Here is a 19,526-nt window from a genome sequence, read left to right on the forward strand (position 1 = left end):
CGGCGGTCGCTGCGGCACTTCCCACCGCGGCGGCGTCCCTCTTGCCAGATCGCCCGCGCCGACGGCGAGAGGGCCAAAGTCGCACTGCTCGCTAAAGATTTAATTAAGCAGACGTGCGGGCTTCTCGAACGTTGTAATCTGGGCTAAGCTAGTGTGGAGCGAGAGTTCCGGCACTGAAGCCGCCCCGCACCATATTCGGACTAGCGGGAGAGGTATTGAATACAGGCAGGGACCGCGCACTGCCGCCAGAGTGCGTGGCCGCGAACGCCACGGGCCCGGCCGACCGGTGTAACAGGACGGGCGATCGAGCACCGGTGGCTGTAGTGCACAGTGCTCGGCAGCGCAATGCGCTTGGCAGCAGTAGGCAGAGTAGGGGCCGGCGGCGGCGGATCGGACAAAAGCCGGCGCGGTGTGGGCGCGATCTGCCAGCGGAGACGGTGGTCGCGGCCGGCAGGATCTTGCCCGCGGCACCGCGCGGCACAGGGCCAGACTGGACAATGCACCGGAGAGACTAGCCCGGCACGGCAGCGCAGGGCGGGGCCGTACCGCGGTCCACAGGGGCGGACGGGCCGGCGACGTCCCTTCATCCCGGGACTGGGAACGGGTCCGGTAGCCCGGGCAGACCGGTCCGGCGGCTGACAGCGGGCGGCTGGCTACAGCGGCTGGCGGCAGTCGCGGCGGCTGGAGTGTGGCGGCCTGAACGCCGACGCAGAAGCCGCGGAGGTCGCAAGGGCCCGGCAGCTGGCGTGGCTGGCCAGCGGCCGGGCCCACTGCATCTGCAACCCAGATCACGTTGCTGCACGCGCTGGCAATTCTGTCGCCGTTGCCAGTGCGCTAGAGCTGCGAGCGGCCGCAGCCGGGCACCGCTACACGGGTCGTGCCATTGCGCCGAGACCTCGGCTCGGCGACATCGGGGGGCCCGCCGCACGTTCCCAGGCGCAGCACGGCCGACGAGCGCCGATCGCGGCCGCACACGGCACACGCAACCACGGCCGTGGTCCTCGCAATTGCCTAGGGACCACGGGCAGGTCCGGCGAGACCAGACGGCGCGTGCCAGCGGGCGAGCCTGTGTTTGACGTGCGTGTGAACCTAAAGTCCAAAAGAGGCGAGGAGCACTGATAATTCATTAGTGTGCAGTAGTGTTCATTAGGTCTATCGTTCGTCTCTTTCCAGTTCGGGTAGTTGTTTCTGGTCGAGGCAAACGGGCGCTGCCGGTGGACAGGACGCATGAACCGGCGCCAGCGGGCGCGGCCGGATGCAGAACGGCGGGGGGTACGGAAGGCGGGGAGCGTAAGAAGGGTGCGCCCGGCGCCAGGCGAGCGGGCCAGGACACGCTGGCGCAGGGTGGCCAGGCCCCAGGGCGGCGTAGGTTCTTCTAGGGCCTGGCAACGAGGGCCGCGCCAGCCAACGGGCCGATTGGGGCGGTCGGCGGGTAGAGAACACGGCTAAGGCACGAAGAGTCAGCGGCATACAGTGTGACAGTCCGGCCGTAATCTGCGGTAAAGCGAGAGCAGTAATGCGGAAGCTATCTATAGCCCCGGCCCGCAGGCCTCGGCTGCTTTAAAGCTACGGGCTCTCCCATTTCGGTCAGCACCCCATCGCCAGTCTTGGTGACTCCGCCTGGCACTCGCACGTACGCCGAGGGGACACAATGATTCCGCGGCCCCGACTCGCGTCGCGTAAGAGCGACAAGCCGACCAAGCCGCGCGCGCGCGAGCTATTTCCCTCGATCTCAGTGCAGGCCGACGCAGCGGTCCCGCGGCAATTGTCCCGCGCGCGCACAGACTCGCCGGCGAGCAAGGACAGCCGCCACCGCCGCCAGGACCACTCGCGGCCGCGGCCCGCACGCACGAGCAGCGACACTGTGGTCGCCAGCGCCGACCCGACCGGTATGCATGCGGCACACCGCTCCTACATCCGCACACAGATCTATATCGACCCTGCCTGTGGCCCGGAGAGTCCCATTGACGACGACCCGGAGCAGGCCTACGAGCCGGAGGACGACCGTCGGTGCCCTTGCTGCGCCGGCCGTGGCTGCATGCCCTACGCCCCGTGCTGGCAGGGCCGCCGCTCGCCGTACCAGGGCTCTACGGCGGGGACTTCGCCGACATTATCGCCGGTGAATTCGTCGTCGTCGCCGCCATTGTCGCGTGCCATGCGCCCGGACGCTCGCCGCTCGCCGCCGGCAGCGAAGGGCGCGCGGCCGGCCGGCCAGCTCTCGCTCTTCCCGCCATCCGATCTCAACTTCATGATCCCGATGCTGCCAGACTCGAGTCCGGTGGACGGCCATGACTTTGATTTCACCAACTAGACACTTGCTGGCGCTGCCGTTGATCGTCGGCGCAGCGTCCGCGACCAAACTGATATCTGTGTCGCGGGCTGTACATACTCGCTGTATGGGCTGTGTGTTAGAAACATATTGTCCTGCCTTTTGTATATGTCACGTCTTGCATTTTCCGGATTATAAAAAATGGGTTTCTCTACTAAGTGGCATTCCGCCTACGCGACGGCTGACTGTCGGCTGAAGGGCCAATGATCTGTAGTCTGACGGATGCAAGTACGCGCCGACGCGTCCGCGTATATCACGTCCGAGAAACGCGGGGCAGTATGGATGAAACGCGTCAGTCGGAGTTTAGCCAATGGCAGCGACGGCTGTTTCAAATGGACGCTGATCCATCACGCAGTACCATGGTTACGAATTGGCCGCCAATTTTGGTACGTATGACGTGGGACTCCCAACCGAGCTCAGCCGTGCATGGCCTGATTTTGACTAATGTGACCCGCTGTTGGTTGTCGGGTTACGAGAAGCCCAATATATTTCTAACCCGATAACGTATTTCAAGATATGGTCTCTTGGCCCAGTTGGTTAAGGCATCGTGCTAATAAGAAACAACTCCTTGTGACACGCGAGGATCGGCGGTTCGATCCCGCCAGAGACCAATTTTTTTTTGTCCCATTTTCGTATTTCTTATTTTCATTTTAACATGATAGTTAAGTAGTACCAAGTACGCGACACAGTTGTTGATGTAGTCATTCATGTCCAGTCTGGAACGCAGGCCCAGATCTGAAGATTTTATTAAACTATCATAGAAGTCGATGACCGAGACGATGTCGCAGCCGTAGTGATATTGATAATACATAATAATGCATCCATGGAGCACAAACGCCAAAAACAATCCTTCTCTTAAAATTTCACCGGGCCAGCAGACAGGCAGCAATGGCTGCAGCAGACACATAACACACACATAGACACATACACACGTAACCATCCGTCCGTCCACCGAGACCGCGCCGGCTTTTTGATGAGTCGAGCAGGAACAAAATCTAAGAATGCAAAAAAAAGAAAAGACAAGAGTCAAAACTACACAGAGATGAATGCAGCGGCATTTTCGGCCGGCGTGGTGGGGGAGGTGGCGAGGCCTTCGGCGGCAGCAGACGAGGAGGAGGTCGATGAGCCGTCGTCGTCGTAGACAGCGGACTTGCGAGGCTGGGTCTCGCCGGCGGTTTCGGGCGCGGACGGCGCGTGCGGGGTGATGGGTGAGTCGGTGGTCATGGCGGAGTTGATGGCAGCGTCGACGACCATACCGTCGAAAACGTACGGGCCGGCGTGGTTGGGAGGGGTGAGGATCGACGGGGGGTCGACGGTGTCCGTAGTTGAAGGGTTCATGCTGGGTTCGCTGATGTCCATAGGCTCACCGGCTGGAGACTTGGCGAGATCCGAGTCCGAATCAAGGATGACGTCGGCAATGTCGCCGACGTCGACGTCAGCCTCGAGATCGCAGACTGCCCGACAGTTGGGGCAGAGGAACTGCGGATAGGCCTTGATTACGATCGGGCGGATACACTTGTAGTGCCAGACGTGGGAGCAGGGCGCGACGAAGAGCGCCTGGCAGGGCGCGACGGCGACCAGGCAGATCGAGCACTCTTGCGACTGGCCGTTCTGCTGGCCGGTGGTAGTAAGCGTGCGCAGCCGGGTATGGGCCGAGGCGTTGAACATGTTGATGCGCTTCTGCCACGAGCGGTTGACCTCGAGGCGCATCTTGACGCACTTGTAGACCTCCTCGGCGCCTCCACGGAAGTCCATGCCGAGCTGGAGAATGTCGCCGTCCTTAATCGGGTAGGGCTGAGAGGTCTGGGACGGCGGCGAGAGGCGGACGTGGTTGAGAAAGGTACCCGAGGACGACATGATGTCCTTGACGTACCATTGCTTGTTCTCCACCCACAGCTCGGCGTGGGCGCGCGACACCACCTTGGACTTGAACACGACCGGCGAGAAGTAGACCTCGTCGCCGGTGGCGGCCGCAAGCTTGCTGGCCTCGCGCTTGTCGGTGTAACGACCGAGACGGATGATGTTGCCCGCACGGCCACGGCGTTCAATGGGCTCGAAGTAGAGCGCCGGTGTAGTGGACGAGTGGTCGATGAACGGCGTCATGCGCAGCGACGGCAGCTCCTCGTCGGAGGCGTTGCAGTCTCCCGGGGGGGCCAGGCGCAGCGCGGAGACCGAGTCCGGCGGCGGGCCCAGCGACGACTCACGGGGGCCGATGCGCGTCACCGGGAATGTAGACGGGCCGGCGACAGACTCGACCGTGTGGGAGCGCGGCCGCAGGTTCTCGCTCGTGGCCGACGGAGAGGACGGGGTGGACGACGAAAGCACCGACGACGACGAGGTACCTGAACGAAGCCGCGAGCCCGAGTACGACCGGAAGGCGGCCGCCAGCCGGGGCCGGCTGCGGCTCTGGGTCTGTACATCCATGACGGGGGGGGACGGGGAAAGATCGGTAGACTCGCAGTCCAGCTGGGGACAGAGGATGGGCCGCACACGAGACGGCACCGGGAGCCAGAGGCAGACAGAGGATGAGCTGGTGGAGGCGAGATTTTTAAAAAAAAGACCAAGAAAACAACGCTTGGCGCAAAACAAATAAGCCCACGCAGACACGCCGCGCTGCGTTTACGACTGTCCGCGCCGCTAGCAGTCGACCACGCTCACTCTAGACTACGGTTGACCTCGGCCAAGGCCGGGGCCGGCTCGGCAGCCGGCGCGCGCGTTTGCTGTTGCGGCGGTAGGGCCGGAGGGCTGGGGTGGCGATAGCGCAGTGTAGCGCGATGGATGAAGCACAGACGTCGCGCGATGGGACAGATGTGCATCACGTGCTCGCCACCCGCTCCGGCGTACTCGGGGCTGCCCGCCGGTCCCGGCGAGCAGGCCGCGGCGGGCCCGTTGGCAGCCCCGCCGGACGCGGCCGCGGGCCGCCAGGGTGCGGTGCACCCATGCGGCGTGGCGCGCCACAGCCTCCCCGCAGCGGGTCCGTGACCAGTGAGGTGTGATCCATCACGGCCGCTGCGTGCTCAGGGGTCCGCTTGATAGCCCCTGTCTCGTGCACGGGCATGGTCTGAGAAGTACGCTCAGTCACGTGTGGGCGGCCTCTCTCGGCAGCGAGCTAGCTGGTTCGGGGCGCTGCGCCCTGGCTTGTGGTCGGCAAAGCTGCCTGTTGGCTGCCGACGGGCCAGCCTCATGCGGGCGTGGTTGGTGTTGCGCGTCGGTGGATAGGGGTCGCCGCTGGCGTTCGATCACCGGGTGAGAGTGCTGACACCCGGCTGGTCTCATGTGCATGCCTGACTCGGACGTAGCCCTGAGCTTGTCGCCGCCACTGGCTGGATGTGCACACGCGGCGGCGGGGCGATTGCACAAGTGCAATAGCGCCCTGCTGGCGACGACCCTTGCATGCAGCAAGCGACTGTGGCACCGACAGAGCGCAATGGCGATCAGCGGTGGCCGAGGGGCGGCGGCAAAGTCCGGGAGTGCCGGATCGCCGCAGGACAGTTACGTAGACGGCCAATGACACTGCCGGCCACGCTGCCACAGAAGCCTGTCAGGACCGATAGCGCGGGGTGGCGCGACTACTGCATACCGCGGCGATGTGCCTGCGGGTGAGTGAGGAGTGTGCGGTGGCGAACGGCAGACGGGCGCGCGAGTGCGCGGCCGGGTCGCTGGAAGGCTGGTACCCGATCCACGCTGTTGGTACCCGTTGGGAGTGCGCCGTGGTTGGTGGTACCCGCGTGGATTCCGCGTGGGAACCGGCCCGCGTGGTCAGGTACAATGCTTGGCTCGGCAGGCACGGCCGGGCCGGCGCCGGATACGCGCATGCTGAACCGGTGCAGGAGCAGAGTCGGCATGGTGCGGGCCGCGAGTCGCGCGGCTCTTGCCGCGCGGGTAGAGTCGGGCGCTGGCCGGCGCGGGAGCTGCCGGAGAGCGTCAGCCGTAGTGACCCCCACGGCGCGCGTGCGGTCCCGCCGCAGCGAGGACGGTACCTGGTACCGATCCAGCGGCGCGGCCGGCGGCGGGCCAGCGGTGGTCCGGAGGCTGCCGTGTCGCACGAGCGCACACGAGGACGCACAGCGCAAAAGTGTTGGGGAGCGGTGCGGGCAAACCCGGCACGCGATGGTACCCGGAGCTCTGCGGCAAGCGCGGTGCCGGTCCCGCGGGACGTACCCGGCGCGGCCGCGGCACGACCGCCGCATGGCGTGCGGCGCGCTACGCCGGGGTCGTGGTGATAGCCGGGTAACAACGCGTAGAAAAAATTCGCACTGAGCGACGCAGCGAACACGCGCTGCCCGACAAGCATCCACGGCAAGACCGGCACACGACGCAAGGACGCACGACGGCCGCAGGGATCAGATCCCACAGCGAGGATTGGATTGCGGGCGAAGCAGGCGCCGCACGCAGATCCACCGCGGCGATAGACAACAATGCCGCAGACATGGTCGACCGAGCCGTTTCTGCTGCTTCACGAGCAGCTGATCGACCCCGTCGGCGACAATATAGATGCAAACCAGAAACTGGTGGACGAGCTGAGAGATGACTTCCGCGGACTGCTGCGGGCGCCCGGCAAGAACGACGAGAGCCGGAAGAAACTGCAGAAAGGTATGTTTGGTAGCGGCCGCGCTGACGGCAGGCAAGCTCGATCTGGATGGGGTCGAGTACACAGTCAACAATGAGTTCATAGCCGAGTCGTGCATGCTGGCGGACGAGCTCGACGTGGACGAGATGGTGGCGGCGGAGCTGCTGCGTCACGGCACAGAGGAGCAGGCGCGGCTCGACCGGCCGCCGCTGATGTGCGCAGTGATCCTGTTCCACATGCGGCGGCAGTTCATCCTGTCGTGCATGCGCATCATGCTGGACTACCTGCAGTTCGACGCGACGTACCGCGGGCTGGTGGACCGTGTGGCGGAGGAGGGGATCGCAGGCCGGTGCCTGGGCGCGATGAAGGACATCCGCACGGCGCTGGCCGCGCTGGCCGAGCGGTCGCGGTCGGGGCACTTTCTGGGCCGCGACCTGGACGCGTCGTTTGTGGAGAACATCCGGTACCGGCGCGAGGTGCTGATGAAGGAGCACGACACGCTGGCGCAGATCTTGGTGCTGCTGGCGCGGAACGACATCGCACGGCCGGCGGACGCGGCGCAGCTGGTGGACGCGCTCGAGGGCCTCGAGGGCTACGACCAGGTGCTGGTGCACCACGTGCCGTGCGTGCTGGCGCTGTTTGAGCAGACGTGCGGCTACGGCGACGACGTGGCGGACGACCTGCTGCTGGCGACGCCGGGCCCGGCGGACGCGGCCGCAGGCAAGGCGCTGGCGGCCGCGCTGGACGTGCACGCGCACGTGCTCGAGTTCTCGGCCAAGGCGCGCGCCAAGCTGCCGTTCTTCTCGGCCGCAGTCGAGCTGGCGTGGCTGGTGTACTTTGGCGGCCTGTGCGGCCGGCTGCGGACCACGACCGCGGCCGGCAAGCGCGTCGAGTACGTCAAGGACATCTTTGTGCCGCTGCAGCTGGCCGTGTCGCGCGGCGCGCTCGAGTTCTTCATGGTGCTGGCGTCCGACACGAGCGCGGACGACGAGTACGCGACCATGCACCTCGAGTACCGCGCGTCGCTGGGGACCAAGTTCACGGCCGCGCTCGAGCGGACGTACTCGTTCCTGCCGACGTTCGACGAGCTGCTGTTCGACCAGCTGGCGGCGTTCGTGGCCGCGCTGGTCGGCTACGCGCCGGACCTGCTCAAGGAGCTGCGCGCGCGCGAGGAGGAGCTGCATTTCGACGATCCGGCCGAGGTGTACGCGCGGCAGCAGGCGGCCGAGGCCGAGGGCGCCGGCGCCGGCGGCGAGCCCGTGGTGCCGCTGCCGGAGTACGAGCTCGAGAAGGCGTTCATGTTCGTGTCGTACCTGTACTCGGGCCGGCCCAACAAGGCGCAGCCGTTCTGGGCGGACGCGGAGGGCAACCTGTACGGGTTCCTGGTGTGGGCGTCGCAGTGCCAGACGCCGTACATGATTGCGACGTACTACGACATGCTGGCGTCGCTGTCGTGCGGCGCGGAGAGCGCGGACGCGGCACATGCGTTCATGATGGACGGCGCGGGCGCAGGCGGCGCGGACGGCGCCGGCGACGCGGACCCGCGCGCAGTCGTGGCCACCGCGCAGAAGACGTACCGGCTGTCGTGGGACTACCTGTTCAACGCGTTTGCGTACTACGTCCAGCAGGTCAACGCGAGCGTGGCGGCCGTCGCCGGCCCGAACCTGAGCAACATCCTCAACTCGCGGATGCTGATCCCCATGACGGACCTGCCCGAGCTGGGCGACGAGGACACGTGCGTGCTGTCGTCGTACCTGCGCATCATCGAGATCATCGCGGCCGGCAGCGCCACGGCCCGGCGCGAGCTCTACACGAGCCAGGCGTTCAACGTCATGGGCCTGCTGTTCGAGTTCCTCAAGTTCCCGACAACGCTGACCGGAGCCGTGCTCGCGGCGATCGCCGCGTTCGCCAAGGACGCCGACCGCGCGACCAAGAACAGCATCTGGCTGGCGCTGGACGAGTGGCTGCTCAACTCGGCCATCGTCACGCGCAAGCCGCCGGCGCTGTTCAACACCAACACACTGACGTTCGCGGACCGGTTCGGGCTCCAGCTGGCGTCGTTCGCAGACATCCTCGGGTTCATCACGCTGGCCGCGTCGCTGACCGAGACCGCCAGCGACGGGTCCAAGAACGACCTGCCGTTCCCGCCGGGGATGGGCGGGTCGTACCGCGCGGCGGGCATGCAGCCCTACGTCGACTTCCTGGTGTCGGACGTGTTCTACTCGACGCTGGCGGCGGACTTCAACATGGTGCAGCGGCTGTCGCTGCAGATCCCGTGCCTGCGGTTCATCAACAACTGCATCGGCCGGCTCAACCCCGAGCTGGTGGCGCTGGCGATGACGGGCCGCGAGGCGGGCGCGGGCGCAGGCGGGGCCGGGCCGGCCGGGCTCAACGTCGAGCTCGCGGTGGAGCCGCACTCGCTGGCGGAGTACCTGCGGCTGCACCCCGGCGCGTGGGTCATGGCCAAGCTGTTTGACGAGCGGGTGTACACGGTGCTGTTCAGCGTGGCGTCGATCGGGATCGACGAGGTGTCGCGCAACACGACGTCGTTCGCGGACCAGCCGGTGCTGGCGGTGCACCTGGCGCTGTCGGTGGTGGCCAAGGTGCTGCAGACCGAGGAGCTGTTCCTGGACGTGCTGGAGCCGCTGATCAAGCAGGACACGCCGGGGGCGCGGCCGGGCACGACGCTAGGGCTGCGCGACTTCGAGGACGCGATCCTGTTCCACCTGCCGGTGGTGACGCACTTTGCGCTGTACGTCAACTCGGAGTACATCCCGCTGGCGTCGGTGGCGCTGCGGATCCTGGACATGATCGCCAAGGCGCCGCAGTTCTCCAACTTCGAGGACTACGTCACGACGACGGCGTCGGGCGGGATCGCGGGCGGCGGCGGCAAGAGCGGGCGCGCGAACCGGCTGCTGAGCACGCTCGAGACCGCGGACGACTCCAAGCGGATCGTGTTCGGGTTCATCGAGCAGCTGCGGCGCGCGGACGTGGACGTGGTGTACGACGCGGCCGCGGCGGGCGCCGGGGCCGCGCAGGCGCCGGTCGCGCACACCGCGGACCTGCTCAAGATGCTGGGCGGGCAGGACGGCACGAGCGAGCTGCTCAAGCTCAAGCTCGAGATCCTGCAGTTCATCAGCGGCAACCTGGCGGACTCGCCCACGATCGCGCACTTCCTGCTGGGGTTCAAGCTGTCGAGCGCGGGCGACGAGCTGCAGGCGAGCACCGAGCACGGCGGCGTGGGCTCGCCGGTGTCGGTGCTGCAGACGATCACCGAGTTCCTCGAGGCCGAGTACGACCAGCAGCCCGAGTCGTTCCAGCCCATGGCGACGACGATCGAGCTGGCGGCGCTGCCGTCGAGCGTGCGCCGGGTGAGCATGGAGATCCTGCTCAAGCTGGCGCGGTCGCGGCTGTCGGCGGAGATCACGCTGGGGTACCTGCGCGAGCACAGCTTCTTCGAGACGCTGCTGGGGCTGGCGCCGTTCATCTCGCCGGCGAGCTCGGTCTTCGACGGGCTCAAGTTCGGCGAGATGATGGCGACGGTGACGCGGGCCGTGTCGGCGACGCGCGACAAGGGCCTGGCGCTGGCGCGGCTCGACCGGCCGGTGACGGCGCTGTCCGAGTTCCTGCTGCTGCGGTCGCACGTGCTCGAGTACCTCGCCGTGGAGCTGTTCGACGTCGGCTTCGAGAGCTCGGCGTTCGCGCAGTACACGCGCGCGCTGACGAGCTCGTCGGGGGTGGACGGCCGGCAGCCGCAGCACCAGATGCTGGGCTTCCAGTCGTCGACGGCCAAGCTGCTGGAGCTGCTGGACTTCCTCGAGTTCGACATCGAGGGCGCGGTGAGCGGGATCAAGCTGTCGCCGGACGAGGTGTCGGCGCGGCTGGCGTTCTTCGGGCAGCTCAACCTGGCCGCGTGCCTGGTGGAGGAGAAGGTGGACGGCGAGCGCACGGGCGAGGCGTTCTACGACCTGGGCCGGCTGAAGGAGCACCTGTCGCTCAAGGCCAAGGAGCACGTGGCGGGCGGGCAGGTGGCGTCGCTGCTCGACGAGCGGCTCGTGGCCGAGGCCGTCGAGGTCGTCGACTTCTGCGGCGTGCTCAACCACCTGTGGCGGCTGCGGGCGTCGCAGATCCGGTGCCTGCGGTCGTGGACCAAGGTCCTGCAGACGCTGATCATGAGCAAGGGCGAGGCGCAGATCGTGGCCAGCGCGCCGCCGCCGGACGCGGACGCGCGCGTGCGCAACATCATGCGCAACGCCGAGTACGACCTGACGACGTTCCTGCTCGAGACGATGCAGGCCACGTCGCCCAAGCTGCTGGACTTCTCGCGCACGCACGACATGCGCGTCGTGGGCGAGCTCGCGCTGATCTCGGTGTCGTTGCTGACGTCGCTGCCGGTGGCGCAGTACGCGATCGCGACGCAGACCGAGGACAGCCGGCGGGGCAACAAGGCCAGCGACCGCGTGCACGCGCTGTTCCGGGTGTCGCTGCTGGCGCTGCAGTCGGGCGACTCCAAGGCCACGTTCCGCGCGGACCTGTACCTGCTGCTGCACGTGTACATCCACCAGACGACCGAGGCGGCCGTGGACAAGCGCGCGACGTGCCTGGTGCTGCAGAAGACGATCCAGGCGTGCATCGCGGGCAGCGCGATGGGCGCGACGCTGCGCAACGTGCCGAGCACGCCCGGGCGCGCGATCGAGTGCATCGCCACGGACGCCATCTCGGGCGAGGGCGGCACGCGCGTGATGGCGCTGATGCTGCTGCGGTCGCTGCTCTACGTCGAGAGCTTCACGCACGAGCCGGTCGTGCTCAAGAGCCTGGTGCGGATGAACCTGCTGCTGCTGCTCGTGCGCAGCCTGACGCGGATCGACGAGGTGCTGCGGGCCGAGGCCGACGGCGGCCGCGTGACCAACTACGAGCTGACGGCGTTCCGGGCCGTGGTCGCGTGCCTGACCGAGATCGCGCAGAGCCGGCAGGGCGCGGCCGAGATCATCCAGGCCGGGCTGTTCCGGATCCTGGCCGAGCCGGGCTCGTTCCTCAACGTGGACCCGGACGTGGGCGTGCCGGTGGAGCCGCTGCCGGCGGCGGGCCCGGCGCTGGCGGCGCCGGCGGCGGCCGCGCCGGCGCTGGCCGACGACCGCGCGTACTTCCGGCTGCTGGCGCCGGTCGTGCGGCTGCTGGCGGCGTGCATGCTGAGCATGGGCTCGCAGAACCAGGGCGTGATCGGCCAGGTCCTGGCGTGGCTGCGCGACCGCCGGCTGATGGTGCGCAGCGTGCTCAAGCTGGTGGTCTCGGCCGACCTGAACGCGAGCGACAGCCAGACGAAGCGCGACGCGACGGCGGCCGCGGCCGCGGCCGCGTCGAAGGACCGCCGGCCGGCCGTGGAGCTGTCGGCGCTGGCCCGGGCCGAGTCCGAGTCCGAGGCCGCGACGGCGGTCGCGCGCGGCGTGATCCTGCTCGCCCAGCTCACGCGGTTCACGGACGGCGGCTAGCATTTTGGATCTACGGTGTATTGTACGCGGCTCGCCGCCCAAAAATGTACACGATGCATCAACGGCCGCCCCAGTGCACGTTGTAGGGGTGGCACTCGGCCCAGCCGTCGGCGGCGGGCGCGCCGAGCGCGATGGCGGGCGCGCCGCGGACGCCGCGGCCCTCGTGCACGTACTGGCCGACGGCGGCGGGGTAGGCCGAGATGTTGCCGGGCCGCTGGACGCCGCCGGCGGCCCGGAAGAGGTAGTAGAGCACCATCTGGCCCCAGAGCACCGAGCCGGTGCCGTGGCCGACGTGCAGGTAGTCGAGGTACTCGGCCGAGAAGCCCTGGACGAGCCGGGCCCACTCGAAGACCTCGATGTCCTCGGCCACGGCCACGTGCCGGTTGAGCCGGTCCATGTTGATCGTGGGCAGGTCGTTGGCGGTCTGCTCGCGCCGCGACGTCAGCGCGCGGTACATGAGCGGCGTGCCCGGGAACGTCGTCTTGATGAGCCCGACGAACTTGCGGAAGCGCGCGCGGAAGAACTCCAGCTCGTCCCAGACCAGCTGGCGGCCCTCCTTGGCCAGCGGGAAGACCTTCATGGCCTCGGGCTTGGTGCCCGGGAACTTGGCGATGGCGTTTTCGCGGAACACGCGCTCGTCCCACAGGCCGGACTGGAACAGGACCAGGTCCGGCGCGGCGCCGTCCAGGCCGGCCACGTGGGCCAGGTCCGGCAGGTAGTACTTGGGGAAGCGCTCCTCGAAGGCCACGGTGTCGACGTGGTCGAGCCACCACCAGTCCGGGCGCATGGTGTACATGGACGCGATGTGCCAGTGCGCGATGGTGAAGTTCAGCAGCGGCAGGTGGCACGAGGCCGTCGTGTGCTTGCCGCCGTGGACGCGCACGGTGCCGTCGGCGTTGCGCTGGGTGGCGGTCTCGAGCGAGTCGTGGCCAAACTCGCGGCAGAAGATCTGGGCCATGTGCCGGTCGACCGAGTCGCCCATGAGCAGCAGGCGGCGGCCGTGGACCCAGTTGAGCTCGCGCACGAGCCGCTGCTCGGACGCGGTCAGGTCGAACTGCTTGCCGGCGATCTTGTAGGCGTCGATGCGCTCGAGCAGCTTGTGGTAGTCGACGAGGTCGGCCAGCCAGTTGCGCGGCGCGGCGCCCAGGACGTCGGCCGGGGGGAGCGCCTCGGTGAACACGGGCGCGACGGCCTGGCCGGCGGCGTCGACGGGCGGGTACAGCGCCGAGGGCGGCGCGGGCCGGGCGGCGACGGCGGCGTCGCCGAAGGGCACCCAGCGCGCGGACCGCGGCTCGCCGTCCTTGGCGGCCAGGAAGCCCGGCTGGCGGAACGGGTCGGCGCACTGCGGCGGCACCTGGGCCGTGAGCGCGGCGAGGGCCTCGTGGAGCGACGCGGGCGCGGCGGCGGGCGAGCGCAGGGCGTCGACGGAGCGGGCGTGGAGGTCGTAGTTGAGCACGCCGACGAGCACGACGACCGCGACGGCCGCCGTGGCGAGCACACGAACAGACGACGCAATCATGGGGCCGGGTGGACGCGGGCTTGGGGGACGCACGGCGCGGCCGTGGTTTTTACGGGCGGCGAGAACACGGGAGCGTGGGCAGGCACGGATCGGCAACGGTAGCGGCGATTTACCAAACAAGCAACGCGAAGTGTGGTGCGCTAGCCCGAACGGGACGGCGGGACAACGTGCCTACCGTTAGGCGGCAAGCGACTCGCGCGGTGTCCCGAAACGCCCAAAGCAGCCGAGCGCTAGCGCCAGATCGGGACAAACTGCCGACGTCTAGCCGCAGACACGAGCTGCAGAGTACGCCACAGCCAGCCGCACGTCTAGCGCGCGGCGGTGTGTCACAGCGGCGCGGACGGGCACGGACGGCGGGCGGCGGGCGGCGGCGGGCACGGGCGGGCGGCGGGGGCACGGGCGGGCGGCGGCGCGGGCGCGCACGCCCGCCACCGCGCGCCGCCAGCCGCGCCGCCAGCCGCGCGGTGACGGCGTGACACGGGTAGACCCGGGTGCCGCGAACCAGCCCGCTGGGTCGTGTTCGGGGGCGCGCTCGGGGGCGCGCTCAGGGGCGGCGGCCGCGATCCCGGCGAGATCTCGGCGCGGCTGCGTGCCGCACGGCGTGCGGCGCAGCCCCCACGTGAGTGATAAAGTGGATTGCTATCTTCAGTGGCGGCCCCGCTGCATGGCCATCACGCCCTCGACCTTCTCCAGCGCCAGCTCCAGGGTCTGCTTGCGCTCCTGCAGCTCGATGTGCCGCTTGACCTTCGGGTCCTCGGTCGCAAACACGCGGATCTGCTCGCGCCCCAGGGTCGGGCTCGAGTTGCCCAGGCGCTGGTCCAGCTCGCGCGGGAAGTGGTAGTAGAAGTCGGACAGCAGCTCGACGTTCAGAAACAGCACGGCCGTCTGGGTCAGCTTGTCGGCCACCACGTCCAGGAAGATCTCCGGGCACTGGTACCGGTTGTCCTTGGACCGGCAGGCCTTGGACTTGAGCGCGGCCATGCGCAGGCGCAGCAGGCCCGCGCGGTCCTTCAGGAACGCGGCCTCGGCGCCGCGCGCCAGCAGCGCCTGGCTGAAGCCGTAGACCTCGTCGGCCTCCTTGCCGGCGGCCGGCGCGCTCAGGGGCAGCGCGCCGCCGTTGTCCTTGCGGACGCGGTCCACAAAGGCCTCGACCTGGGCCAGCTTCTTGCCGCCCACGGCGCGGCGCAGCGCGGCGTAGGCGTCGTCGCACTGGCGCAGCTCGTCCTTGAGCAGCACGTAGGCGTGCTCGCGCGACTGGCTCCACTCGCGGTCCTCGACCTCGACCTCGTACTTGAAGGGCTTGATGCAGTTCTCGACCTGGTCGGCGGTCGAGTAGAACCGGCCGTTGAGGATCTCGGCGGTGGCGTCCTGGATGGCGGCCTTGACGTAGGGGTGCGTCTTGAACGGCCCGGACGCCAGGAGGTGGTCCATCTCGGCGGTCAGCGCCGACGAGACGAGCGTGGTGGCCACGCGGCCGACGCCGCACTTGGTCAGGCTCGAGACGGACGCGTCCAGCTGGCGCCGCCAGAACACGTCGTCGGCCGGCGCCGTGGCCAGGTCCGCCAGCGACGCCGTCGGCGGCAGCCCCGCGCGCGCCGGCGCGTCCGGCGGCGCGTTCCAGTAGCGCTGCGCCACCAGGTCGAGCACCTTCTGGTCCAGCTCGCGCTTGAGCAGCGCGCGCACCTGCTCGCGGCCGAAGCGGCCCGCAAAGTCCTTGAACGACAGCTTGAACGCGTCCAGCGACTGCGCCAGGTACGTCTCGGCCGTCAGCGGCCGGTCGTTGTACTCGACCTTGAACTGGTACGCGGCCTCCTCGAGCTCCTGGTGGATCGCGTCCGCCGTGGGCTGCAGGCTCTTGGCCATGGTGCGCTCGAGCACGGCGATCAGCTTGTTGCGCAGGTTGTTGACGCCGAGCGTCATGGCGCCCGGCTCGGCGTCGGCCGCGAGCGCGTCGTCGCCGGGGCTGACGACGGCGGCGGCCGAGCCGAACTCGGCGTGCCGCGAGAAGTAGGCCTCCTCGTTGCGCGCGATCACGCCCTGCAGCGACGTGCCGCTGTCGCCGTGGCCGCGGCCGAAGAGCGCGCCGCCGAGCCCGGCGGGCGGCGCCTTGGAGATCACGCCGACGTAGCCCATGCGCAGCGGGTAGTTGCGGTTGGTCAGCACGGCCACGCCGGTGGCCGGGTCGACCAGGTCCATCTTGGTGATGACGCCGATCGTGCGCTCGCCGCGGGGGTCGATCCGCCGCGACGCGCGCAGCGCGGTCGAGTTGGCCAGGTCGACGTCGGCCGGCGAGATCGCCAGGATGATGTTGGGCGCGGCGATGTAGCGGTCGCACAGCGCGGCGATCTTGGCGCGCAGCGTCTCGGGCTGGTCGTGCGCGGCCAGCTGGATGTACCCGGGCAGGTCGATCAGCGTCAGGTCGGGCACGTGCGGCGAGTAGATGTTGAGCCGGATGGGGTCGTCCGACACGGCCTCGGCCTCGGGCACGGCCAGGTTGAGGTCCGTCAGCGTGCGCTGGATGACCGAGAAGTCTGTGATCTTGCCCATCTTGAGCGCCGGGAACTCGCCGTACTCGGCCATGGCGTCGGGCGCGTTGACGAGCGTGAGCTCGATCGGCCGCCGCGTGACCATGTTGGCGCCCTTGGGCAGGAACTCGTGCCCGACGATGGCCTCGAGCACGGACGACTTGCCGGAGCTCTGCGAGCCGACGACGACGATCGACGGCAGCTGGATCGTGTGGTTCTCGTCGATCTGCTGGAGCAGCGCGCGGATCTCGATCATCTTGCGCGTGAGCAGCATCATCTGCGCGGTGACGGCGGCGGCGCGCTCGTCGTCGGCGCCGGCGGCGGTGACGGCGGCGGCGGCGGCGAGGGCCGCGCCGGAGCCGGGGCCCTCGGGCTCGTGATCGGGGCCGTGCTCGTCGCCGTCCGCCGGCGGCGGCCGCGTGGAGAACGTCTTGGCCGTCGATCCGTCCGGCGCGGCGGCCTCGAACAGCGTCGCCATCCAGTCCGGCATCCGCAGGTCGCCGACCATGTCGCGCGCGGAGCCATACTGGTCGGCCACCCAGTCCTTGGCGCCGTCGATCTTGTTCTGCGTGAAGCTGGCGGCCTCCTGGACCTGGTACTCGATGTAGGCCACGCCCGCGACCACGGCGCCGCCGGCGGCAGCCGGCACGCGCACGAGCTTGAGCAGCGCCTTGGGCGCGGCCGAGAAGAACGAGATGCGGCGGGCCGGCGGGCCGGCGCCGGGCCGGCCGACCATGGCGCCGCCCGCGACCGGCCGGCGCTGGAAGACGAGCGGGCGCGCCCAGCGCGTCGACAGCGCGCGGCGCGAGACGTGGTGCCCGATCGACCCCGCCGGGCCCGCGAGCCGGCGATTCAGAGTGGCCAGCGTGGACATGTTGATGGCGAGAGAGGCGGCGGCGGCGGGAGAAGAGGTGAGCCGATCACGTGCGGGCAGAAGCCGCGCCGCACGGGGTGCGGCGCGTCACGTGGCCGATCACGTGCGGTGACTCACGTCACGTGCCGCTGCGTCACGACTCGCGTCACGTGCCGCCGCGTCACGTGGCCGTGCGCAAAATGGCGACAGCGCCGCCCTCAAACCGGCGGACGGCGACGAGCGGCAACCAACATGTGTCGGTTCATGGTCTTCAAGGGCAGGGACCCGATCCTGCTGGCGCACCTGCTGACGCGGCCGGCGCACTCGATCATCAACCAGTCGTACGACTCGCGGCTGCGGATCGACATGCGCCGGCCGATCAACGGCGACGGCTTCGGCGTGGGCTACTATCCGACCGACCCCGACCCCGAGTTCGAGGACGGCCCGTGCATCTTCTGCGCGACCACGCCGGCGTGGAACAACCTGAACCTGGCCCGGCTGGCCGAGAAGACGCGGTCGCGGCTGATGTTTGCGCACGTGCGGGCGTCGACCGCCGGCGTGCTCTCCGAGACCAACTGCCACCCGTTTGCGTACCACACGCTGATGTTCATGCACAACGGGCAGATCAGCAACTTCGGGCACATCAAGCGCCGGCTGATCGAGCGCATCCGGGACGAGTACTTCCTGCACATCCAGGGCGGGACGGACTCGGAGTGCGCGTTTGCGCTGTTCCTGGACTGCCTCGAGCGGCTCGGCGTGGACCCCGCGCGGCAGGAGGGCCGGTTCGGGCACGCGCTGCTGCGGCAGGCCATGCTGGAGACGATCGCGCTGCTGCGCGAGTGGACGACGGACGTGCGGGCGCGCGACGGCGGCTCGGCCGAGCCGTCGCTGCTCAACTTCGCCGTGACCGACGGCGAGTCCGTCGTCGCCACGCGCTACATCACGTCGCGCACCGAGGAGGCCGCGTCGCTGCACTTCTCCAGCGGCTCGCGCTTTGCCGAGCACGAGCCGGGCCAGTACAAGATGGAGCGCAAGGACCGCCGGTCGGACGTCATCCTGGTCTCGTCCGAGCCGCTCACGTTCGAGCGCAACGACTGGGTCACGGTCCCCACCAACACCGTGCTGACCATCCACGACCAGATCGTGCTCCTGCACCCGATCGTGGACGAGTACTACCAGTCCGACCCGGCGGTCTCGCGCAGCTCCAACTTCGCCGCGTCGCGCGGCCTCATCAGCCCGATCGTCGACGACCTCACCACGGCCACGTCTCAGGTGCCGCCCCTCGAACGCGAGGGCCGCCGCCGCTCGATCGCCGCCTGAGCTTTGGGCGCAAAAATCCCTGTATATTCCTACGCATGCTAATACAGCCCTGGCTCACCGCAAGTCCGGCGGCCGGTACTGCTTGTTGCGCGCCAGCCGGCTCGTCAACCAGTCCGCCGCCTCGGCCACGCCCGTGCCCTTGATGGCCGAGATCGGCAGCACCCGCGAGTCCCGCGCCGAGAGGTGCTCGGCGATCCGGTTGAAGATCTCCTTGATGTCCTCGACCTCGAGCGAGTCGTCCCGGTCCTGCTTGTTGGCGAGCATCAGCACGGGGATGCCCTCTGTGTCCTGGTCCGACACGATCGCCCGGAGCGTGTCCCGGCACTCCTCGATCCGCGCGCGGTCCGTGGAGTCCACGATGAACACGATAGCGTGCGCCTCGGTGTAGTACGCCTTCCAGAGCGTGCGCAGGTTGCGCTGCCCGCCGACGTCCCAGATCTTGAGGTACATCTCGTTGATCTTCAGGTGGCCGACGTTCTGCCCGACTGTGGGCGCGATCTTGTCGGGGGGGAGCCCGCGCCCGCTGTAGACATGCTTGAGCTGCTCGAGAAACGTGGTCTTGCCGGCGTTGTCGAGCCCGAGGATGAGCACCGAGTATTCTGCGGTCAGCGCGCTCGGGGGGCGAGTGTGCGGCGCGGGGCGGACGGGCGCGGGCGCGGGCGAGACGGCGGCGGGCGCTGGCGGCCGAGCCGGCGGGTCTGCGGGCGTGGCGGCGGCTCGCGCCGCGCGGCGTGCGGCTCAGGGGCGGTCGCAGCCGCACACCATGCGGCTCGCCGCGGCCGTCGGCGTCGGATCTGCCGCCAGCCGGCCCGCCGGGCCGCCGCCGGATCCAGCCGTGCGGTCCGCCTGCCCGCAGGGCAGCCACCCTCGACGGAGTCGCCGCCGGAGGCTCACCCGTGCCACGAGCCTCCGGCGGCGACT

At 68.7% G+C, this 19,526-nt stretch overlaps 7 protein-coding genes and 1 non-coding gene across 8 annotated transcripts in view; 4 read left to right on the forward strand and 4 right to left on the reverse strand.

Annotated features, from left to right (window-relative positions):
• Nucleotides 1-2,150: 2,150 nt before the first annotated feature.
• On the forward strand, nt 2,151-2,680 carry V1510DRAFT_422257 (uncharacterized protein). Its single transcript, XM_066934757.1, has one exon. The coding sequence runs from the start codon at nt 2,289-2,291 to the stop codon at nt 2,523-2,525; it is 237 nt and encodes a 78-aa protein (XP_066787056.1). The 5' UTR covers nt 2,151-2,288; the 3' UTR covers nt 2,526-2,680.
• A 167-nt stretch (nt 2,681-2,847) lies between these two features.
• Nucleotides 2,848-2,940, forward strand: V1510DRAFT_t238. The gene has a single exon. It is a non-coding gene; the product is annotated as a tRNA-Ile (tRNA).
• V1510DRAFT_422259 (uncharacterized protein) lies at nt 2,917-5,163 on the reverse strand. The gene has a single exon (XM_066934758.1). It carries the CDS (start codon nt 4,751-4,753, stop codon nt 3,362-3,364), a length of 1,392 nt encoding a protein of 463 aa, XP_066787057.1. The 5' UTR covers nt 4,754-5,163; the 3' UTR covers nt 2,917-3,361.
• Nucleotides 5,164-6,595: 1,432 nt separating this feature from the next.
• On the forward strand, nt 6,596-12,455 carry V1510DRAFT_398725 (nucleoporin Nup186/Nup192/Nup205). Its single transcript, XM_066931929.1, has 2 exons — nt 6,596-6,922; nt 6,954-12,455. The coding sequence occupies exons 1-2, from the start codon at nt 6,748-6,750 to the stop codon at nt 12,386-12,388; spliced, it is 5,610 nt and encodes a 1,869-aa protein (XP_066787058.1). The 5' UTR covers nt 6,596-6,747; the 3' UTR covers nt 12,389-12,455.
• Nucleotides 12,447-13,988, reverse strand: V1510DRAFT_398726 (uncharacterized protein; the record flags this gene model as incomplete). The annotated part of the gene is made up of 2 exons (XM_066931930.1): nt 12,609-13,988; nt 12,447-12,560 (listed from the first exon to the last, which is right to left on the reverse strand). The coding sequence occupies exons 1-2, from the start codon at nt 13,905-13,907 to the stop codon at nt 12,447-12,449; spliced, it is 1,413 nt and encodes a 470-aa protein (XP_066787059.1). The 5' UTR covers nt 13,908-13,988.
• A 482-nt stretch (nt 13,989-14,470) lies between these two features.
• V1510DRAFT_422267 (uncharacterized protein) lies at nt 14,471-17,312 on the reverse strand. Its single transcript, XM_066934759.1, has one exon. It carries the CDS (start codon nt 17,304-17,306, stop codon nt 14,553-14,555), a length of 2,754 nt encoding a protein of 917 aa, XP_066787060.1. The 5' UTR covers nt 17,307-17,312; the 3' UTR covers nt 14,471-14,552.
• A 207-nt stretch (nt 17,313-17,519) lies between these two features.
• V1510DRAFT_422268 (nucleophile aminohydrolase) lies at nt 17,520-18,668 on the forward strand. The gene has a single exon (XM_066934760.1). The coding sequence runs from the start codon at nt 17,538-17,540 to the stop codon at nt 18,603-18,605; it is 1,068 nt and encodes a 355-aa protein (XP_066787061.1). The 5' UTR covers nt 17,520-17,537; the 3' UTR covers nt 18,606-18,668.
• The window catches only part of V1510DRAFT_422270 (ADP-ribosylation factor family-domain-containing protein), a 1,744-nt gene continuing 800 nt past the window's right edge, over nt 18,583-19,526 (reverse strand). Inside the window, exon 2 of the mRNA XM_066934761.1 lies at nt 18,583-19,204. Within this exon, the coding sequence (XP_066787062.1) occupies nt 18,660-19,204 (545 nt within the window). The 3' untranslated portion in view covers nt 18,583-18,659. The remainder of the gene's footprint in view (nt 19,205-19,526) is intronic.

The sequence above is a fragment of the Dipodascopsis tothii genome (assembly GCF_038497935.1).
Source record: "Dipodascopsis tothii strain CBS 759.85 unplaced genomic scaffold V1510scaffold_35, whole genome shotgun sequence".
Lineage (NCBI taxonomy): Eukaryota > Fungi > Ascomycota > Lipomycetes > Lipomycetales > Lipomycetaceae > Neoaidaea > Neoaidaea tothii.

Excerpts from the sequence above, each read along its gene's own strand:
- V1510DRAFT_422257 (XM_066934757.1), top strand. The coding sequence starts at position 2,289 with ATGACTTTGATTTCACCAACTAGACACTTGCTGGCGCTGCCGTTGATC.
- V1510DRAFT_422259 (XM_066934758.1), bottom strand. The coding sequence starts at position 4,753 with ATGGATGTACAGACCCAGAGCCGCAGCCGGCCCCGGCTGGCGGCCGCC.
- V1510DRAFT_398725 (XM_066931929.1), top strand. The coding sequence starts at position 6,748 with ATGCCGCAGACATGGTCGACCGAGCCGTTTCTGCTGCTTCACGAGCAG. Across the intron at positions 6,923-6,953 it reads CCGGAAGAAACTGCAGAAAG|GCAAGCTCGATCTGGATGGG; the intron begins GTATGTTTGGTA and ends CGCTGACGGCAG.
- V1510DRAFT_422267 (XM_066934759.1), bottom strand. The coding sequence starts at position 17,306 with ATGTCCACGCTGGCCACTCTGAATCGCCGGCTCGCGGGCCCGGCGGGG.
- V1510DRAFT_422268 (XM_066934760.1), top strand. The coding sequence starts at position 17,538 with ATGTGTCGGTTCATGGTCTTCAAGGGCAGGGACCCGATCCTGCTGGCG.